The 19,109-nt window shown below is 43.5% G+C and overlaps 1 protein-coding gene across 4 annotated transcripts; it reads left to right on the top strand.

Moving 5' to 3' along the window:
- Positions 1-1,095: 1,095 nt before the first annotated feature.
- map3k7 (mitogen-activated protein kinase kinase kinase 7) lies at positions 1,096-18,030 on the top strand. 4 transcript variants are annotated; one of them, XM_088325036.1, is made up of 18 exons: positions 1,096-1,299; positions 2,587-2,699; positions 2,764-2,874; positions 2,935-3,000; positions 4,925-4,970; positions 5,067-5,205; positions 5,998-6,122; positions 6,191-6,319; positions 6,578-6,708; positions 7,390-7,471; positions 9,834-9,952; positions 10,354-10,501; positions 10,742-10,822; positions 14,629-14,696; positions 14,821-14,920; positions 14,983-15,044; positions 15,132-15,247; positions 17,808-18,030. In XM_088325036.1, the coding sequence occupies exons 2-18, from the start codon at positions 2,613-2,615 to the stop codon at positions 17,986-17,988; spliced, it is 1,791 nt and encodes a 596-aa protein (XP_088181162.1). In that variant the 5' UTR covers positions 1,096-1,299; positions 2,587-2,612; the 3' UTR covers positions 17,989-18,030. The 4 variants fall into 4 exon arrangements, with proteins under 4 accessions (XP_088181162.1, XP_088181161.1, XP_088181164.1 ...); XM_088325035.1 differs by having other exon boundaries at positions 9,831-9,952; XM_088325038.1 differs by lacking the exon at positions 10,742-10,822.
- The last annotated feature ends 1,079 nt before the right edge of the window (positions 18,031-19,109 follow it).

The raw sequence follows: 19,109 nt of genomic DNA, 5'->3' as shown, positions 1-19,109 counted from the left end.
TATTGGCCATCTTCTCCCCTCATAATGGCGTGCCAACTCCTCCCATGTGTGTGCCAAGGAAGCCCCCCCTGGGCTTCACCCTCTCGTCGAAGAGCGTCGCGATGTCTGGAATACTCAAAACAACACCGAGCGATTCTACCTAATCAGGGCCTTTCTGGATGTGCTGATTATCTTATCAGCCTTACGTCCCGTTCCCGCCGTTCCTGTAAACAACATTTTCTACCAGGGTGCCCTGACCTCGCACCACAGCCCAGCCACTGAATATCTTTTGTAGTCAATCGTATAAAATCCTTTATAGTCAAATGTATAAAATCCTTCACTACTTTGCGAGAATTCAATGAATACAGGTGGTTATCAAATAAAGGTAACACTGTTTTCAGCGTCAATAAACGCGATTGAAAACCGTGTGGCGGTCATTTTAAAATTCAATTTCTAGCGCAGGGGTGTCAAACTTATTTAAGCTCGGGGGCCACACGATAGAACAAACATTCTCTCGGGGGCCGGTTTAGTAGATTAGAGAGAAAGAAAAAAAAGAGAGAAAGAAATTAGAGAAAGAGGGAGAGAAAGGTAAAGAGGGTGGGACAAAAAAGACAAGGAGAGAGAGAGAGAGAGAGCATGAGAAATAAGAGATAAGAACAGAAATAGTGAGAGAGGGGGAAAGAAAGACAAAGAATGAAATCCAAAGAGAAATAGAAAGAGAAAAAGAGGAAAGAAAAGGGAAAGACTGAGGGGGAAAGAGAGTATAGGAAAAATTAAGAGAGAGCAAAAGAAGGTAAAAAGACAGAGAGAAAGAGACAAAAAAGAACAAAGAGAAAAAGAGACAGGGGGGGTGAAATAGAGAGGGATGGAGAGAGTGAGAGAAAAATGGAGGAAGAGAGAGAGAGAGAGAGAAGTACAAGTGCAGCGTTTATGAGAGGCACCTGGCTCTAGCAACATCAAGTGGACATATTTCAACCCACAGCTCTCTTTCTCTTGCGCTTCTCTGAGCGTTGTCTCGCGGGCCGGATCCAATCTCCTAGCGGGGCTGATCCGGCCCGCGGGCCGCCTATTTGACACCCGTGTTCTCGCGGAAAAGTGAAGCCCGCTGCGGAACTCTACATCGCAGCAAGTGTTGCGAGGGAAGAAATATCAGGGGGCACCGTCGTCCTGGTGCTCCGTTTCCTTCGAAGACTGCAAATCGACTTTTAGCCGTCACGTCGAAGCGGTTCCGCGGAGATCTCCGACCAAAACCCCGCGTCGACTGGAGGGGACGTCGGCGTTGGACGTTTATTCGACGGATAATGACGGCCGCTGCTGCTGGTGAGCTCGCAAGCTAAGCTAGGCTAATGTTGTGCTAGCAACGAGCTAGCTAAAGTTTGAGGAGATTGTTTTAAGTCAAAATCCAAATGGAGGAATTTGAGGGTTCTTGGGGATATTGTATTGAATTCTGTTTAAAAGTATCAACGCGTTACTTTTTTATGTCTTTCTCGCGGGCGACTGAAGCGTCATACCCCGCTGGGAAGGCGCGGCCGTGTTTCTGCACTCTAGCTTTTTTTCCTGTTTTTTAATTTTTGTCATTTTCCAAATGTAGCCATAATGAAATTGTGAATGTATTAAATTGCTGTTAAAAGTGTCGATAAAAACTCACATTGTTGGGATATGATATAATGAAATTGTGTGTTTTATTGCTGTTAAAAATGTCGAAAGAAATGGTTCAAACGTCATATTGTCAGATATAACGAAATTGTGAATATGCTTAATTGCTGCTAAAATTGTCGAGAAAACTTGTTCAAACCTCATATTGTTAGAATATGATATAATGAAATTGTGAATGTATTTAATTGCTGTTAAAAGCGATCGTTATAGGATTAAGGGATCCAAGTTCGAATCCCGGCTCGTCCGTGTAACATGTCGAAGTGTCCTTGGGTAAGACACTGAACCCCCAATACCCCCAATAAGCAGGTTAGCGCCTTACATGGCTGCACAGATCACGGTCACTATTGGGAAATGTGAAGCACAATGTAAAGCGCTTTGGGAAGTCATTGACTTGAAAAGCGCTATAGAAATGCAGATCATTTCATTTCATGTATTTGCAACTGTATATTTTTTTAATGTATTTATTTGTATTTATTTTGGACACTTATTCTGATATTTTTCGGACGGGCGAATTAAAAAGAAGGGGCGTAACAAACGCGGGCTGACAGGAAGAGGGAACCGGTAAAGGTGAGTGTTTGTGGACACGAAATTGTGAATATGCTTAATTGCTGTTAAAAATGTCGAAAAATGAAATGATCTGCATTTCTATAGCGCTTTTCAAGTCAATGACTTCCCAAAGCGCTTTACAGTGTGTTCCACATTTCCCAATAGCAGCCTTGCAGCCATGTAAGGCGCTAACCTGCTTATTGGGGGTATTAGGGGTTCAGTGTCTTACCCAAGGACACTTCGACATGTAACACGGAGGAGCCAGGATTCGAACTGGGATCCCTTGATCCCAAGACGAGCGCTCTACCTTCTGAGCTACTCATTTTTTAAACCCCGCATTGTTTATTTGCTATTAATAGTGTCAATTAAATTATTTAAACCCCCCCAAAAAATGTCTCTCCACAGCGGCTGGGCGGCTGACGTGAGCGATTATGTCGTTAGCATCCAGCGACATGCTCGAGACCCCGCCGGGTTATCCCTTCGAGGAGATTGTTTACGAGGACATCGAAGTCGAGGAGGTATGAGGCCGCTCGGCTGGGTTTCGTTCCTCCCCCGATGACGTCACCAACATCTGTTTTGCAGGTAGTGGGCCGAGGAGCCTTCGGAGTTGTTTGCAAAGCCAAGTGGAAAGGGAAAGATGTTGCAATTAAGACCATTGAGAGTGAATCGGAGAGGAAAGCTTTTGTTGTGGAGGTACGTGTTTACAAATAAAAGCAACATATCTGCCATCTCATGCGCTTTTTCTGCTTGCAGCTCCGGCAGCTTTCCCGTGTAAATCACCCAAATATTGTCAAGTTGTATGGCTCCTGCAGCAATCCCGTAAGTGAACTCGGAACAGTGTTCCCTCTAAGCTGCGCACGTGCGCAATCGCGCACTGCTCGCGCATTCTCAGCGCACAAGAAATCGAGCCAGCGCACAAAAATCAGGGCTGAAAATTGCTAATTAAGAAGCGACTTAAGTCAAAGTTACAGTGCATGAAGGTCAAAATACACGGGTTCCCCTGACGTTGTGTCTGAAATGCGGTATTTTGAAGTCGAGTCGAAGTAGAACAAAGTTAAGTAAAGTCAGTAGAGTTTGTCGAGAACCGGCTTTTTCAGCTCGGCTCACTCAAAGGAACCGGGTCTTTTGGGTTCTAAACGGCTCTTCGGGTTGTTTTTGCTTCTTTAATCCCAACTTGACCACATATTATGTAATTTTTTATGCACAAAATGACTTAAAGGAAGGGGAATAGAACAAAAAAGAAAAAAAATGCCAAAATGAATAAGTAGTGAAAAGCTGAGAAAAAAAGAAACAAAAGGAAGAGGAAAAAAAGAAGAAAAATTCACAAAAAAGCCATAAAAAAAGAAAAAGAAATGAAGGGAAAAAGTAAATAGAGAACAAAAAGAAAAAAGTAACAGCTGGGAAAAAATAAACAATGACATTTAAAAAAAATAATAATTTTAAAAAAGTAGAAAAAAAACCGAAGAAGAAAAAGTTTGTGTTGCATTCAAATAATTTCCAATGATATCAAGTGAATCTTGTTGCCAACATTGTACTTCCACTAAAAAATGTGATTAAGTACAGTTCTGTATCTTACAACCGACTCAATAATCCCCCAAAAATGTTAATATCATGCGACAAAATATATCAGGAAATAAAAAGAAATGGATATCTTGTGAAAGAATTGTAAGAACAAACGAAGTTTGTAGGCATGAGTCAATTCATTCAAAAGAGAAAAATAATTTTGCATTGCCGGAAACAAAATGTAACGCCAAGTCAAGTTTTGAACATGTTTGATCATGATTTAGTTGCCACACTTGGGATTGCCGTTGCTCACTGTTGTTTCAAGCGTTGCTCACCGACTTAGAGTGAACGCTCAGACCCGTAAGGAAAATGACAGGGAACATTGACTAGGAACCATCTACGTTCCTTGTTTCTTCGTTTATCAAAGTCCTAACGGTAGGAACGCCTTGACAACTGGGCTGAGTGATAGTTGCACAAAAATGCTTTCTCAGTGTTAGGGAAAAAAAACTATCATACAAATGTAGCGTTTACCAAATTGTTCGAATGAGTTATCTGACTCCATTAACCAGACACAAACTTTATTCTCCTAACAATGCATGCTCTTTTCTTGATTTTAGGGAAAAAATATTGACAAGAGACAGGCATTTTCACACGGGGGCAGATTTATTTTCTTAAATTATCTATTAAGTGAATTCCATCGAATTTTGCCGAATTATTGTCGAATTAGAATGGAATCGAATAGAATATACCTTTATTGTCATTGTTACAAAATGGGTTAACATATTGTGCGGCGAAATTGCGCATGACACTCCAGGTTCACACATTCACAGTGAGGTGAAAAAGCCAAGAAGATAAAGGAACAGAGAAGATAAGGTTTTAAAACAAGGAGGATAAGGTTATAGTCATAATTTACACAATATTTACACAAGAAATGTACATACAGTATTGTAAGGGTTTGTGCAATATGCATTTGGTGCAAAAAATAGTCAACATATGTATGTAAATCATATAGTATTGTGATTCTAAAGGGTCCATAGTCATTTTAATGACAATTTTGTGTCAAAAAAGTTGCGTCCCGGGGACACACGTTGATTTGAGACTATGCGTCCACAGCAAAAATGATGCGTCTAGGACGCAGGGACGCGGGCAAACCAGCACACTGCTATAATATTGTCCGCATCCAATGTTGAACTCTGAACTCGCCAGCATTTGATGATAAATGTCGCATTTCTAATCGTAGGTCTGTCTTGTCATGGAATACGCGGAAGGAGGGTCACTGTACAACGGTGAGTCTCATTTTCTGTGGTCTTTAATGGAGCATGGATCGCTATCGCGGCAACCTTTTCGTCTCGGTGGTGATGACCAAACTTTGTGGTTTGTAGTTCTTCATGGTGCCGCCCCGCTCCCCGGTTACTCGGCCTCCCACGCCATGAGCTGGTGTTTACAGTGCTCCCAGGGTGTGGCCTACCTCCATGGCATGAAACCAAAGGCTCTGATCCACAGGGACCTCAAGCCACCTAAGTATGCCGACCCTCATCCCATTGGATTGTCTCCTGTACTAGTCTTGTCACACACAAATAGGGAATCGGTTAGAAACCTTGACCTCAAGCTCTGGTCTAAACCAGGCGTGTCCAAAGTCCGGCCCGTCCATCTTCCTCATAGCGTAACCAGGAATATAATGGAGTCCATTTTGGCAGAAAAGTCCTTTTCTTGCTAGTATTCTTTTGTTTATTTTCTTTCGTCGAATCGTTCGCTTCAACACACGTGTTTTCCTTGCCTCCGCGATCTTCCGAAGAATTTCTCCGCCGTTTTTTCGTGCCGGAATAATTGCCGTTGTTACCACTTTCTGTATTATGTTTCGACTTCTTACCGACACTGAAGAAATGACAATTTTTTTTTTGTTGATTTGCACCTAATACCAACTGTTTTTTACGGAGGCATACTTCCCTTTCACTCGACAACCAGCAAAACAATGACGTCATCTCGGAGTAACGAGATCTCGTTTGCCGAGATCGGAGCGAGACCGAAACAACAATGGCGGATCTGCCTGACGAAAAGTTTGGAGTGCGGTAAATCTTTGTTAAAAAAAAAAAAGTAATTGGGTAATAATGACAATTTGGTGTCAAAAACAATGCGTCCCCAGCAAAAATGATGTGTCTAGGACGCAGGGACGCGGGAAAACCAGAAGACCGTAGTCGGCACTCGCACATTTTTAGGCTACCAGATATGTCCCCGCTTTCTGAAAAGTTTGGACCCCCCTGTCTTTGACTCTGGTGCTTACGAGCTGGTTCCTGAAGGGAGTTTGCGTTTCAGTTTGCTGCTGGTGGCCGGGGGCACCGTGCTGAAGATTTGCGACTTTGGAACCGCTTGCGACATTCAGACCCACATGACCAACAACAAAGGGAGCGCGGCGTGGATGGCCCCTGAGGTCTTTGAAGGCGAGTTATTTTGCGTTGCATTTTTAAAAAATGATTTATATCATGAGTTTCTTCCTCACGACTGGCAGGTAGCAACTACAGCGAGAAATGTGACGTCTTTAGCTGGGGAATCATCCTGTGGGAAGTGGTCACACGCAGGAAGCCTTTCGATGAAATCGGAGGACCGGCTTTCCGGATCATGTGGGCTGTGCACAATGGTGAGTCGCATAGAGCTCCCGTTAATTCCGACGTAACCGATTTTAACATCACCCTTCTCGAGGTTTCTTCATTTTCCTCATGTTGAGGTTTTTGAGTTTTTCCTGGCCCTCATGTTGGTTCCAGATCAGGGGATGGTGTCATAATAGTCTGTGCAATAACCTGTGCAGCCCTTTGAGACTCTTTGTGATTAAGGGCGTCACAAATAAAAATGACTTGACATTTAAAAGTACTTTCTCCAACTTCTTTTTCTCATCCAGGCACAAGACCCCCTTTGATCAAAAATTTGCCAAAGCCCATTGAGGATTTGATGACCCGCTGCTGGTCCAAAGACCCCTCGCAGCGGCCCTCCATGGAGGAGATCGTAAAAATCATGACTCAGCTCATGCAGGTAATCTACAAGCAAGTTTTAAATTCTTCCAACAACTGGATTGGCTCTTTCCTACTGTTAAGATTTTAATATTAAAACGTACCGTTTGTTCGAATTAGTATTCTGACTCATTAACCAAACACCACCTAACAATGCGCGCTTGTTTCTTGATGGAAAAGATGGACAAGAGAACGGCGTTTCCACACGGGAGCAGATTTAATTTCTTAAACAATTTAACTAAGTGAACTCCATCGAATATGGCCGAATTTTTGTCACTCGAGTCTCCGTCAAGCCTCCTCTCTCGATCTTCCCGCTTTCTTCTCTCGGCCCAATTTTTTCCGCAAGCTGGTGTTCCGGCTCCTGCCACGGGCGTGCCAGGGAAGCCCCCCCCCCTGGGCTTCACCACCTCCTCGCCGTAAGGTGTCACGATGTCTGTCCTTGTGCGTCTGGCCTTCTCCGTCAGCACTCACAGGAATTCTGTCATCAGAAATATGTCTGATGCATTCCAGACAGCCTAACCTTCTAATGTACCTTGAAGAAAAACAGTCAGTGAATATCTTGCATTAACTCAACTCAATAAATGTAACTTGTATGCAATCGTATAAAATCCTTTATAGTCAAATGTATAAAATCTTTCACTACTCTAATGACTTGACCACATGAACTAAAGTTGGACTCAATTTGGCTTATTTCTTGTTGCAGTATTTTCCAGGATCCGATGACCCCCTGCAAACTCCCTATCAATATTCAGACGATGGACAGAGCAACTCTGCCACCAGCACGGGTATGTGAAAATGGTGCGACCTAGGACTGGGTGATAACTATAATTATCGTGATACTGTTTTTTTCCACGATAAATTATAAAAACGTTCGATAAATTTGAGCTGTAATTACACCAGAGAAAATGGGGTCACTAATGCAAGGAAGAGGACAGGAAGGTGACGGGAACCAGCCAATCATTTTGCAGGAAAATGTGATCAAAATGAGCGAAAAAGCAACTAAGAACACCGGTATACCTACTAAAAGAGTCTGAAACAGGAGAGGCCCTTTTTATTTATTTTTTTGGCGGTATTATGGAAACGCAGAGACCGATTAAAAAAAAACGGGGCAGTAGTGTCTATATTAAACTTTGCCAACCATGTGTAGGCACCCAAGACGATACGACAGATTTATTTCATCCATCCATCAACTGCACTGCTTATCCTCAGTAGGGTCGCAGAGGGTGCTTTAGCCCATCCCAGCTATCTTCGGGCAGTGGGCAGGGGACACCCTCAACTGCTTGCCAGCCAGTTGCAGGGCACACAGGGACAGACAACTCACTCGCCCATACACACCTAGGTACAATTTGGACCAGCCAATTCACCTGACATGCATGTTTTTGGGGAATGTGGGAGGAAAGCGGTGGTCCCGGAGAAAATCCATTGGAAACGGGGAGAACATGCAAACTCCGCACAGGAAGGCTGGTAGCTGGATTTGAACCTATGACCCATCTGTGCCACGCACGCGCTAACCACTGCTCCGCCGTGCCGCCCGGATTTATTCCATATTTAAAACTATCATCTGCTAGAAATAACAACATAGAAAACAATTCAACCCCAAATGAGTGCTAGCGGGCCAACAAACGCTCACTACAGCGTTTTTCAGCAGCGTGCCATTCCTTGTGTCTGTTTTGTAAGACACTTTAAGACTTATTGCACATAAAAGCTTAAACTTGTGAGTTGCTGAGTGTCAATTAAAATGTGTTTATTAATAGTTAATGTTGGTGGATTGCAGATCTACCTCGGGTTATGTGTAATGTTCTGCGTATTGATGACCTTATTTTGTTAACTTTTAATGTTGCGTCATCATCCTCATTTTGTGAAATGGCCTGTTTGTCGCCATATGCCTTTATCCTGACGTTAAAAATGCAAAAAGCAGCGTCTGGTTTTGTCAACTTTTACTCAGGGGCAAAAATGTGAGTTAAAATGTGAAGGAACAAGATGTGATGATTATTTATATCAGTGGTGGCTAACCCGGTTCTGGAGAGCCGCACCTCCTGCATGTTTTGGAGGTTTCTCTGCTCCAATACAGGTGAGGCCAATTTTCAGCTTGTTGGCAAGCTTTGTGCGAGCTTGATAATGATTCAGGTGATTTGAATCTCCTGATCTGTATCATTCAGTGTTCATTTGAGCTGTGAAAAGCGATGGGTCCCGGGGACTCGCATGCTCAAAAATCTATGGGTCCCAACAGAGATCTATGGCTCCCCAAAATTTAGTGTGCTCCATGCCCATCCAAAATGTCATATTTCCCCTTACAAAATACAAAAAATACATTTTTTTTTCAAACATTTTTATTGATGTAGTTTAACATGTTATATTGTACATGTGTTTCCTTATATCATATATATTGTTCATGAACATTTTGTTGTGAGACACTGAGATGCTCGACGTGAATGAGCTTTATTATCAAAAAAAGTTCAAAAATGAAGTCGCTTGGACGTTCACTGTAGAAGGAAAAAATACATGCAAATAGAATTAAGTAGAATACTACATTTTCTTATTCTAATTATGAATTCATTTTCTGCATGAAATTATTGTTGGAAATTTACAGATTAAAAAGGATAACCTCAAACCTGTCTTTTTTCATTTTCTCATTTTATACTTTTCTTAACTTCTTTATACAACATCATCATTCGTAATATAATGCATCGAAGCAAGTGAGCCGATTGAGAGCCAGCTCTTTAAAGAGTTGAGCCGAAAAAGCCGGTTCTTTAAAAAGAGACGGACTACACAACTCGAACTCGAGATCGCCGTGCGGACGAAAACTCGAACCGCGAGACCAAAACAACAATGGCGGATCTGCCTGACGAAAAGTTTGGAGTGCGGTAAATCTTTGTTAAAAAATGATAATGACAATTTCGTGTCAAAAAAGTTCCGTCCCAGGGACGCACGTTGATTTGACATGATGCGTCCCCAGCAAAAATAATGCTTCTAGGACGCAGGTACGCAGGAAAACCAGAACACTGATCATTGGATATAAATTTCATATCGTAATAACAACTGGTGTCCTATCGCCCAGGCCTAGCGCAACCACCGTTTTATCTTCAGCTGCGCCGTCTTTTTCAGAGGACAGCATTTACGAGACAATTTCTGTCCCCTGCTCAGCAGGCTCGTACGTCGACAGCACCGGCACCAGGAGCGAGGCCTACGTGGAGCGCAGCGATTCGCAAGGGAGCAACGACACCATCAAGATCACTCCCCAGTTCCCGCCTCACTTCAAACCAAAGGCAACTCGGATTCAGATCTACTTTATTGTCATTCTTGTACACGTGTATACAGAACGAAATGTCGATACATCTGACCCGCACAGTTTCCTTGAATGTACAGATATAAATAAATGTTGTACTGAGTTAGAGTATTGAAGTACTAATAATATACTAAAAAATTATACTTATGTATAGTACTATACAGTAGTGCAAAGAGTGCAAGAGGAGCAGCTCACCAGATGTGCAAAATGGGCAGTCAGGTCAACAAGTCACTATACAATAACAATAACACTGGAGTACGGTAGTGCAGAGGAGAACAGATGTGCAAAGGAGTGGCTAGGTACAAGAGAACTGAACTCGAACTTGACGTCGTGATTTTGACTTCACGGATGACAGTGAGCGTCCTTTGACTTTGTTTTCAGGGAGAGTCTTTGCGGTCGCTGCCTCTTTCCCGGGGGGGCAGTTTCGAGAGCCTTCCCGCTCGGACGCAGGGATTGCCCTCCTCCGACAACAAGCGCATGAGCGCCGATCTCTCGGATTTGGAGCCCAAGATGGGATTCGCACCTTCGGGTAGGAAATGATCCTTTTCATCTGGCTGAGGAGAAGGGCGGGGGAGGGGACTCTTGTCTGTGGCCGGACGTAGCCCCTCTTTCCAGCATCCGGAAGGAGCGGGGATGCATGTTGCCCTTGCACGGAGTCAAGCCCGCATGCGTCTTGACCCGCCTTTCCGGTCCCGGCCCGGTCCGGCGGTCTTTCCGGTCTGCACGCTTGTTGTGTCGGCAGCAGTACGCATGTGTGATGTTTTTGCAGCACGCCCGCCGTACAAACGAGGACACCGTAAAACGGCGTCCTTTGGCACCATTCTGGATGTCCCCAAGATCGTCGTTACAGGTGACTGCTGGGGGGACTCCTGCTTGACTTGCTTTTCCGGATGTTGGCTTGCTCTGCTTTTGTCCTTTCTTGTGTGGCACTCATTCACCGAGACGGCGAGGTCACCGGATCTTTTCGACCGTCTTTGTTCTGGAGTTGCATACGCTAATGTGCTTTTGGAAAAAAATGAGTTACTGTATTTTCCGCACTATAAGGCGCACCTAAAAGCCTTGATTTTTTTCAAAAGCTGACCATGCGCCCTATAATACAGTGCGCCTTATATAGGGATCAACATTAAGTCGCAAAGTCTCGCAACTAAGGCAAGCAGCCGCCGACTCGATTTTCCCCCGAAGGCGAAGTCGTCCGCGGTGTATGCTGGGATTTTTATACCGGCGTTTCATTGGCTAACCAATGTGTCAATCATCATTTGAATCAGTCACTATTGGCTAAAGTTATTCGGAGGTAAAGGGGGCGGATCCTTTTGATCATTTACAGGCTGGCATAGGCTAAAGGGGTGAAACGAAGCCTGCGATTGGCCGAAAAAGATGAACGTGAATCACAGGTTGGGTTGCACTACGGCATAGAGAAAACATTTTTTACTATTCTGTATTTGTAATTATTTGACTCTCCTGGATTTACTACACTCATGGTTGTAAGAAGACCATGGTTACGTATCCTTATTGAACGTGATGGCTGCAAGAGAACTTAGGTGAGCTATGCGGCTTTATATTTTCCCGGTATCTTGTTTTAGAACGATCTTGATGTATCTGTGATGAGTCCATACCTGCCAAGTACTCCGGTTTTGCCGTAATGAGTACGGTTTTCTTTAACCCACTACGGTGTTACGGTTGGGTCACATAAACTACGGTTTTCCCTTTTAAAAAAATAAAATCGTAAAAACATTCCACCGCAAGATGGAGACAAAGTACCATTTCAAACAACAGCTTTATCAGCACCGCAAGTCGTCTGGCAGTGCTGATATATCACTGCGCGAGGTTTATTTTTAGCTCAATTGTAGCACCATAATTGGCAGCGGGAATAGAGGTCATGGAGTCTACCGGAGAAGTGCAGAAAATTGTGAAACCGAAACGAAAATTACAGTGCTTTCGTGAAGAATATTCCAAAGCTTTCCCTGGAGTAATTATCACATCGAGAAAAGGTGAAAATTACGCCAACTGCACACGGTGTAGACAAGACTTTTCTGTGGGTCATGGAGGTATTAGCGATGTTAAAGACCAAGTGGAAACGAAAAAACACAAATCAAATGCAAATGACAGTAAGTCCAGCGGCAAAATCTTCACTTTTTTTGTCACCCCAACCGATTCTTTGGACGTCATAAATGCTGAAGTGTTATCTACTGAAGCGATCATTGAACATGGTGTTCCAATCGGTATGGCTGACCACATGGGACCGCTATTCAGGAGAATGTTTCCTGATTCTAAGATCGCTAAAAATATACTTGTGGGAGAACGAAACTGCCCTTCAGCGAATAAAAATTTAGTTTGTTTATTGCTTAAATATGTGCTGAAGTCAGTTAAGTGAAATGGAGAATTTCTAAGATGAACAACACCACCCCCCTGACCTGACCCCTAGCGACTAGGCTTTCTCACTTTCAAAAGTTGGCAGGTATGTGAGTCTATTTTTAAACTCAATTCAATTCAAAGTGTTTATTGTCATATGCACAGTAAAGAACCCCGTTTCCTTGCACAATCAAATTCTTACTTTGCTGTCCAAACAGTTGCCAGCAAAAAAATTAAACGGAAACTAAGAAATGTTCGTTTGGTGACATCGTACGGACACCGCATCCGCACGTGTCTGAGACACGTATTTGCTTCTTTGCAAGCTTTGGGAATGTTAAGGGGGCAAGAAGTTGGACTGAACTATCTGACTGTTTTGTCCACGTTCCCATTGTAGCGCCTTATAATCCGGTGCGCCTTATGTATGGAAAACATAGGACCAAAAACTATTTTTTTGGGGGTGCGCCCTATAACCCGGTGCACCTTATAGTGCGGAAAATACGGTACAAGCGGCGCTTTCTCATGTCTGCATTCATGAATGTGCTTCTAACTGGCTTTGCAGGAGCAAGTGTTAATCGCAAGCTTTCATTGGTTTCTGTTATGCACTGGTGAAGACATGGAAAATCGTACCCTGATAAAGCAATGATGGAAACGCTTATTGGACTGTTGACTGTGTGCATCTTGTGTCGTTCCAATCTTTTTGCACGTTTATTATGTTGTTAGTTGCCAAATTGATCATAATAATTGCGTGCCATGCATCTCAAATAAATTGATAGTAATAATCATGATGTATACCAGAGGTCGGGAACATTTTTCAAGAGACATAAAAGCAAAAATATTTTGATTTATACTTTTTTTTTTTTAATTTTGGGGGGCAGAGCCACACCATATATTTTAGGACAAAATCGTAAAACCGGCTCTCCATACAAAAGCCATTCCTTCAGCACTTATCATTTCACTGTGTGATGATCGATAATTCGATCAAATGTATTAAATAATAATGCCAGAGCCTGTATCCCATATCTATAAATCTCATCTCATTAGCTGTACCGCTTATCCTTATCAGGGTCGCGAGGGGGGCTGGAGCCCATCCCAGCCATCTCCGGGCAGTGGGCAGGGGACACCCTGAACTGGTTGCCAGCCAATCGCAGGGCACACGGGGACAGCCAACTCGTTCGCTCATTCACACCTAGGGACAATTTGGACCGGCCAATTCACCTGAAATGCATGTCTTTGGAATGTGGGAGGAAACCCACGCAAGCACGGGGAGAACATACAAACTCCGCAAAGTAAGGCCGGTAGCTGAATTTGAACCCACGCAGGAGGTTCCCACAACCTCAGAACTGTGCCGCACACGCGCTAACCACTGCGCCGTCGTGCTGCCCATCTATAAATCTAATATTTAAAATTTGTCCCTCCCGCAGTTACATTAAAGTGTTGAGGCTCATTTTAACTGTAATTTCTTTCCTAAATAATGGTTTCAAAACAGGGTGCGAGGGAAGTTTATTTGTAAAAATGTCACAAAATACTGCAAACGAGGATACTGGTGTATCACTGGGGAAGGTGGAAGAGTGCCTGTCCCCTGTGTATAGCTCCGCCCAACTGCTGACCCAATCAAATTGCTTTTTCTTTTCTGGGTGTTTAGAGTTTGTTATGTGGATTTATATCATAAAGTTTCTCAGCCATGAACATAAATTGTTTGTTAAACTTTCATTTAGCGAGTTACAGCCAAAACAGGGTCTGTTGGTGTGACACTTTGACTGTAAACAGGGTGCGAAGAAAGTTTTTATGTAAAAATGTCACAAAATACTGCAAACGAGGATACTGGAGTATCACTGGGCGAGTAGGAAGAGTGCTCGTGCCCCGTGTATAGCTCTGCCCGACAGCTCACCCAATCAAATTGCTTTTGTTAGAGCTTCTGGGTGTTTAGAGTTTGTTATGTGGATTTATATAATAAAGTTTCTCAACCATGAACACAAATTGTTTACTAAACACAATTTAGTAAATGTATTTATATATTTTTGTCTTTTATAAGGATATTTGGTATTGGGGTAAACTTATCACTGAGCTATAAGTACTCACGAAAAGAGCTGGTGAGCCGTAGGTTCCCGACCCCTGATCTATGCGATAAAAAAAATAACCAAGATCATCTAATATTTGACTCCAACTTTCCATGTTTTTTTTCTTGATAAATTTGGTTGAATTTGCTCGTCGTTATTTTAAGAATAGCTCGGCAATTAGCGCTGGGCAGTCGATGGCGTATTTTTGTCCAAAATAAAGTCATGTTTTCCCCCTCATACATTTTTGTAGCCACCTGTGAGTCTCAGAGGCGCCGGTCCGTGCAAGACTTGCCGGGAATCGTCAGCGAGTCGGGCCAGGTAAGTTGAGGCGTCCGGTCCGGTCTGTCCACCGTCCGTCCAAAACCGCCAGTCGGATGTCGAGTGACGGACGCGACGGCAAAGCGCTTTTATGGCCGTCATTCCAACCGCCGCCCTCTTGCAGGGAAGCCGCAACAGCAGCCGATCCTCAAGTCCCAGTATAAGGTCGATGCCGGCAGAAAAAGCAAACAGTCGGGGCCACTTCTCCTCGGACGACCCCGCGGGTATTTTTTCACATTTCGAAAACATTTAGCGTGCAAACCATCACCTTGTTTTTCCTTGAAAGACACCAACGGCTCGGACAATTCCATTCCCATGGCTTACCTCACGCTCGACCACCAGTTGCAGGTCTGCTCCTTTTTTTTCTCTTTCTCTCATTTTGCTACTTATTCTCTAATCAGACGAGTTGTAAACACAGCCTCCATTTTGTTGCAGCCCCTCGCTCCTTTCCCCAACTCCAAAGAGTCCATGGCTGTTTTTGAGCAGCACTGCAAAATGGCGCAAGAATATCTGAAAGTCCAAACGGAGATCGCTTTGCTCATCCAGAGGAAGTAAGTCGAGTTGCCCGGCGCTTACTGCTTGGTGATGGCGAAATTGCAGTCCAATCATGTGACCCCTTTTCACTTGGATGACCTCCAATTGACCTATGGCTAAGCCCCGCCCTCAAACGCAATAAGCCAAAAGCAATACGGTCGGACATTCTCGGCTCCTATCGAAATGCGTTGGAGTACGCCAGTTTCCGTTTTTTTTCCTCACATTTTAATCTTTAAAATGGTCAAATGGGGTACATGCAAATATGATATGATCCTGAGAGGCGAGGGGATGATGGGTTGTATTTTTTTTTAATCATTTTCCCAAGTCGCATTTAAATGGAGTCGACCACAGCACCATCTCAATGGATAACGCTAATAGATAGATAGATACTTCCCCGCAGGGAAATTGACATTTCCAGCAGCATCCCTTCGCTGAGAACAATACAATAATAAAGCAAAAGGCATACAATCTACACGTGCTAATACCCACTGTAGCGTGTTGTATAGAGTATTTAAATTGTGCTACATAAAATACACACTGCAATAAAAGTACGGTAATATGCAATGTAGGGGGTGTGGTTTAATGTGGGCCTTTACTCCGCCGGGTGGAGTTCAAGAGCCTCGTGGCATGAGGAAGAAAAGATCTCTTCAGTCTGTCCGTGGTACAAGACAGTGACAGCACTGGATGTCTGCATCCGTTCTGCGGTTAGTCAACATATTATTTGAGGCAACAGATTGTCAATTTGCCGAAAGGAAATATAATGTCATTTATCATGTTAGCTAACGTTAGCTCTTTGCTGCATTGTCCACCACTACACTTTATTTACTAGGAGTTCAGTGGCATGTTATGTGCTAGTTTATGTACTTACGGTAGTTAAAAAATCTAGCTAGGCTAACACGGAGCTTTAAGTTAGGTTAAGATCAGGGGTCTCCGATGTGGTGGCCATGGGAATCAGGGCGCCCCCTAGAGACAGTTGAGGTGCCCGCGGACCTGTACTGGAAATAGCTTACCAGTGCTGTGTCATTGTGATTTTCTAGTAAAATGATTGTTTTGGTGGTTGATTGACACTATTTAAAACTAGTATCAATCGTTAACCTGGTAGAGACATGGTAATAACATCGTAATAACATATTTTAGAAATGCATATGAAACTCGGTGCACATTGTGCTAAGTAATAACAAAAAGTAGCTGTTGGCTTGAAAAAAGGCTGGAGACATCTGGTCTACATTAAAAAAGCTAACAATAACAAAGGCTATTTTACAAGTCGGGTCAAGGTAGGGTAATGAGTTGAAGGTAAATCACATTTCTTACCCTGCAGTGCATGAATAAAGCTGATCCTCCATCTTGTTGTTTAAGATAGTGATGACGACGAGATGAGGTTTATAACATTTACATTGTCACTTATATATTTTGGCTGAAGCTTTTTATCATCCTTCCAATGCATAGTTCAGGCCCTGTTGTTGATTTTGATGCTTCAATTGCCTCCTGCCAAATGTCTTCTACTGTGACACCTGCCATAGTGCTCTCCACAAGGTGTTAAATGTCTGGGTGAATAAAAAGGCAGGAGGCCCAGCCATAGGTCAATTGTATTTAGCGTCCGTCTAATTTGTAGACTATTTGTTTTGCCGCCTAGCTTGGTCTCAGTGCAAATAAGCCTCAAACGACAATTAATAATCCATTTAGCACCGGCATCCGAAATCCTCATTTTGAGTGCCGGTGTTATACCGAGAAATGCATCCCTACCGAGATTTGCATCCCCTAGCTACTATCACCACTTTTACCTCGTTTTATCTCACTTTTATACCACTTTTCGGGAATGTGATGGCGAACATATAAACAAAACGACTTTGTCTTGCATTTGTTGGAAATGTAATACAACTTAAACCATTCCGTCTTTGTATTTGTTGTGAATGTAATCGAACGGTAATGCACACTGTGTTTATTTTGCCTTTTTCTACTCAAATCGCTCGTATTAAAACTGTTATGCACTCTACCATAAAGCTTATTTCAGCATAATAAGCTTCATGGTAGAGTGCATAACAGTTCTCAAAAGTGATTTATACATGGTGTGCATTGCTGTTTGATTACATTCCCAACAAATGCAAGACCAAGTGGTTTAGGTTATTTGTTCGCCATTAGAATAGAATAGAATAGAATATACCTTTATTGTCATTGTTACAAAATGGGTTAACATATTGTGACAACGAAATTGGGCATGACACTCCAGTTTCACACATTCACAGTGAGGTAAAAAACCCAAGAAGATAAAGGAACAGAGAAGATAAGGTTATAAAACAAGGAGGATAAGGTTATAGTTCTAATTTACACAAAATTTACCCAAGAAATGTCGGCATATAGGATGTTACATACAGTTTGGTATCGTAGGGTTTGTGCAATATGCATTTGGTGCAAAAAGAGTCATCATATAAATAGTCATCATTACATTCCTGAAAAGTGATCTAAAAGTGAGATAAAACCAGGTCAAAGTGCTTTTAGTAGCTAGGGGATGCAAATCTCGGCATAACACCGGCAAGTGACCCTGTAACCGGTTTGCGATTCTCCCCTCCACGTGCGAAGGAAAGAACTCATCGCCGAACTGGACCAAGACGAGAAGGACCAGCAGAACACGTCCCGTCTGGTGCAGGAGCACAAAAAGCTCCTGGAGGAGAACAAGAGTCTGTCCACCTACTATCAGAAATGCAAAAAACAGCTGGAGTTGATCCGCGTGCAGCAGCAGAAACGACAAGGCACTCTATGATGAGGAGCTCCCGCCGTCTGTCCCGCGCTATACCCCCCCCCCCCCCCCCCCTGGTCCCCGGTCCGGTCCTATACCGGTTTTCCCCCGCATGTCAAGCCTTCGTCCACTATGCCTGCACCCGGCAAGAGGGCGTCCTGTATATTTGCACAAACGTCCGCACTCGCGGCGTCGCGTGTGTATGTTGTGTGTGTTTCGCGTGCCGTCCTACCCGCGGGGGCTTCGTCCCGGAGACGGACGTGATTTTCGTCCCCGAAGCCGCCCGCGTCGGATCAGACCGGTCGTCGGAGGGTTTTAGTTTCCGGCCTCCTGATGAAAACAAAGGGAGGCCGTTCTTAGCGACGCGTGACGACAATGCCGAGCCTTTCCGCACTTCTCGCTTCTGCGGCGGAGGCTCGGAAAAAGAACCGATGATAGGCTTGACCAAGACACCCGGGACTAAGAAGCAACAAGCCTCGAATGTTGAACTTTTTCTGAAAAGCGGGGAGCCAGCCCCGTCTCGTTCCACCCGACACGTCGTCTGTCCCGCTCGGTGGCCTCGCCCGGCGAATTCTGAGTTCACGAGATGCCTTTAAAGGCTCCTGCCTGCATTTGAAGTGCTTGAATTGTTTTGTTTTTTTTCGGGGACGAGCCGCGGTCGGCTCACGCGACGGAATCGTACTCCAAAGTTGAACACGTTCATATGGCATCACTATTTTTGTACTGTTTTATCTGTGAAGGACACTTAGTAATCATGATTTTAAGACCATGCTTCTATAGGAATGTCAAATGCTTTTAGTTCTCGTCTGTGCATTCGTTTGACATCCGGTCAGCAATTTACAATGAGCACTTTTGGTGACAGTGTGACAACATCAGGAATAAAAATGTCTCTAAGGAAAAGAAAAGCTTTCTTTTCTTTTTTCTTTATTTGCGGAATACATGTAATGGTGTGACAGAATCAAAAAAAATGTAATTGTATTCTGTTACGGAAAAGACGTAATCAAATTACAGGTACATTTAGTTAAAAATAAGTACAGTGGAACCTGGGTTCTCGACCATAATCCGTTCCAGAACCCTGTTCGAAAACCGATCTGTTCGATCACCGAAATCATTTTTCCCATTAAAAATCATATAAATCGTTTTAA

Source organism: Urocampus carinirostris, chromosome 20, assembly GCF_059441175.1.
Source record: "Urocampus carinirostris isolate Australia breed hairy pipefish chromosome 20, RoL_Ucar_1.0, whole genome shotgun sequence".
Classification (NCBI taxonomy): Eukaryota; Metazoa; Chordata; class Actinopteri; order Syngnathiformes; family Syngnathidae; genus Urocampus; species Urocampus carinirostris.
The sequence above is the reverse complement of the archived record's forward strand: the minus strand, read 5'-3'. Positions and strand labels throughout refer to the sequence as shown.

Bases quoted from the DNA above. Each gene is read 5' to 3' on its own strand.
- map3k7 (XM_088325035.1), top strand. From the start codon at position 2,613: ATGTCGTTAGCATCCAGCGACATGCTCGAGACCCCGCCGGGTTATCCC. The intron at 5,206-5,997 runs GTATGCCGACCC...TTTGCGTTTCAG, and splicing joins AGGGACCTCAAGCCACCTAA to TTTGCTGCTGGTGGCCGGGG. The intron at 9,953-10,353 runs GCAACTCGGATT...CTTTGTTTTCAG, and splicing joins CGCCTCACTTCAAACCAAAG to GGAGAGTCTTTGCGGTCGCT.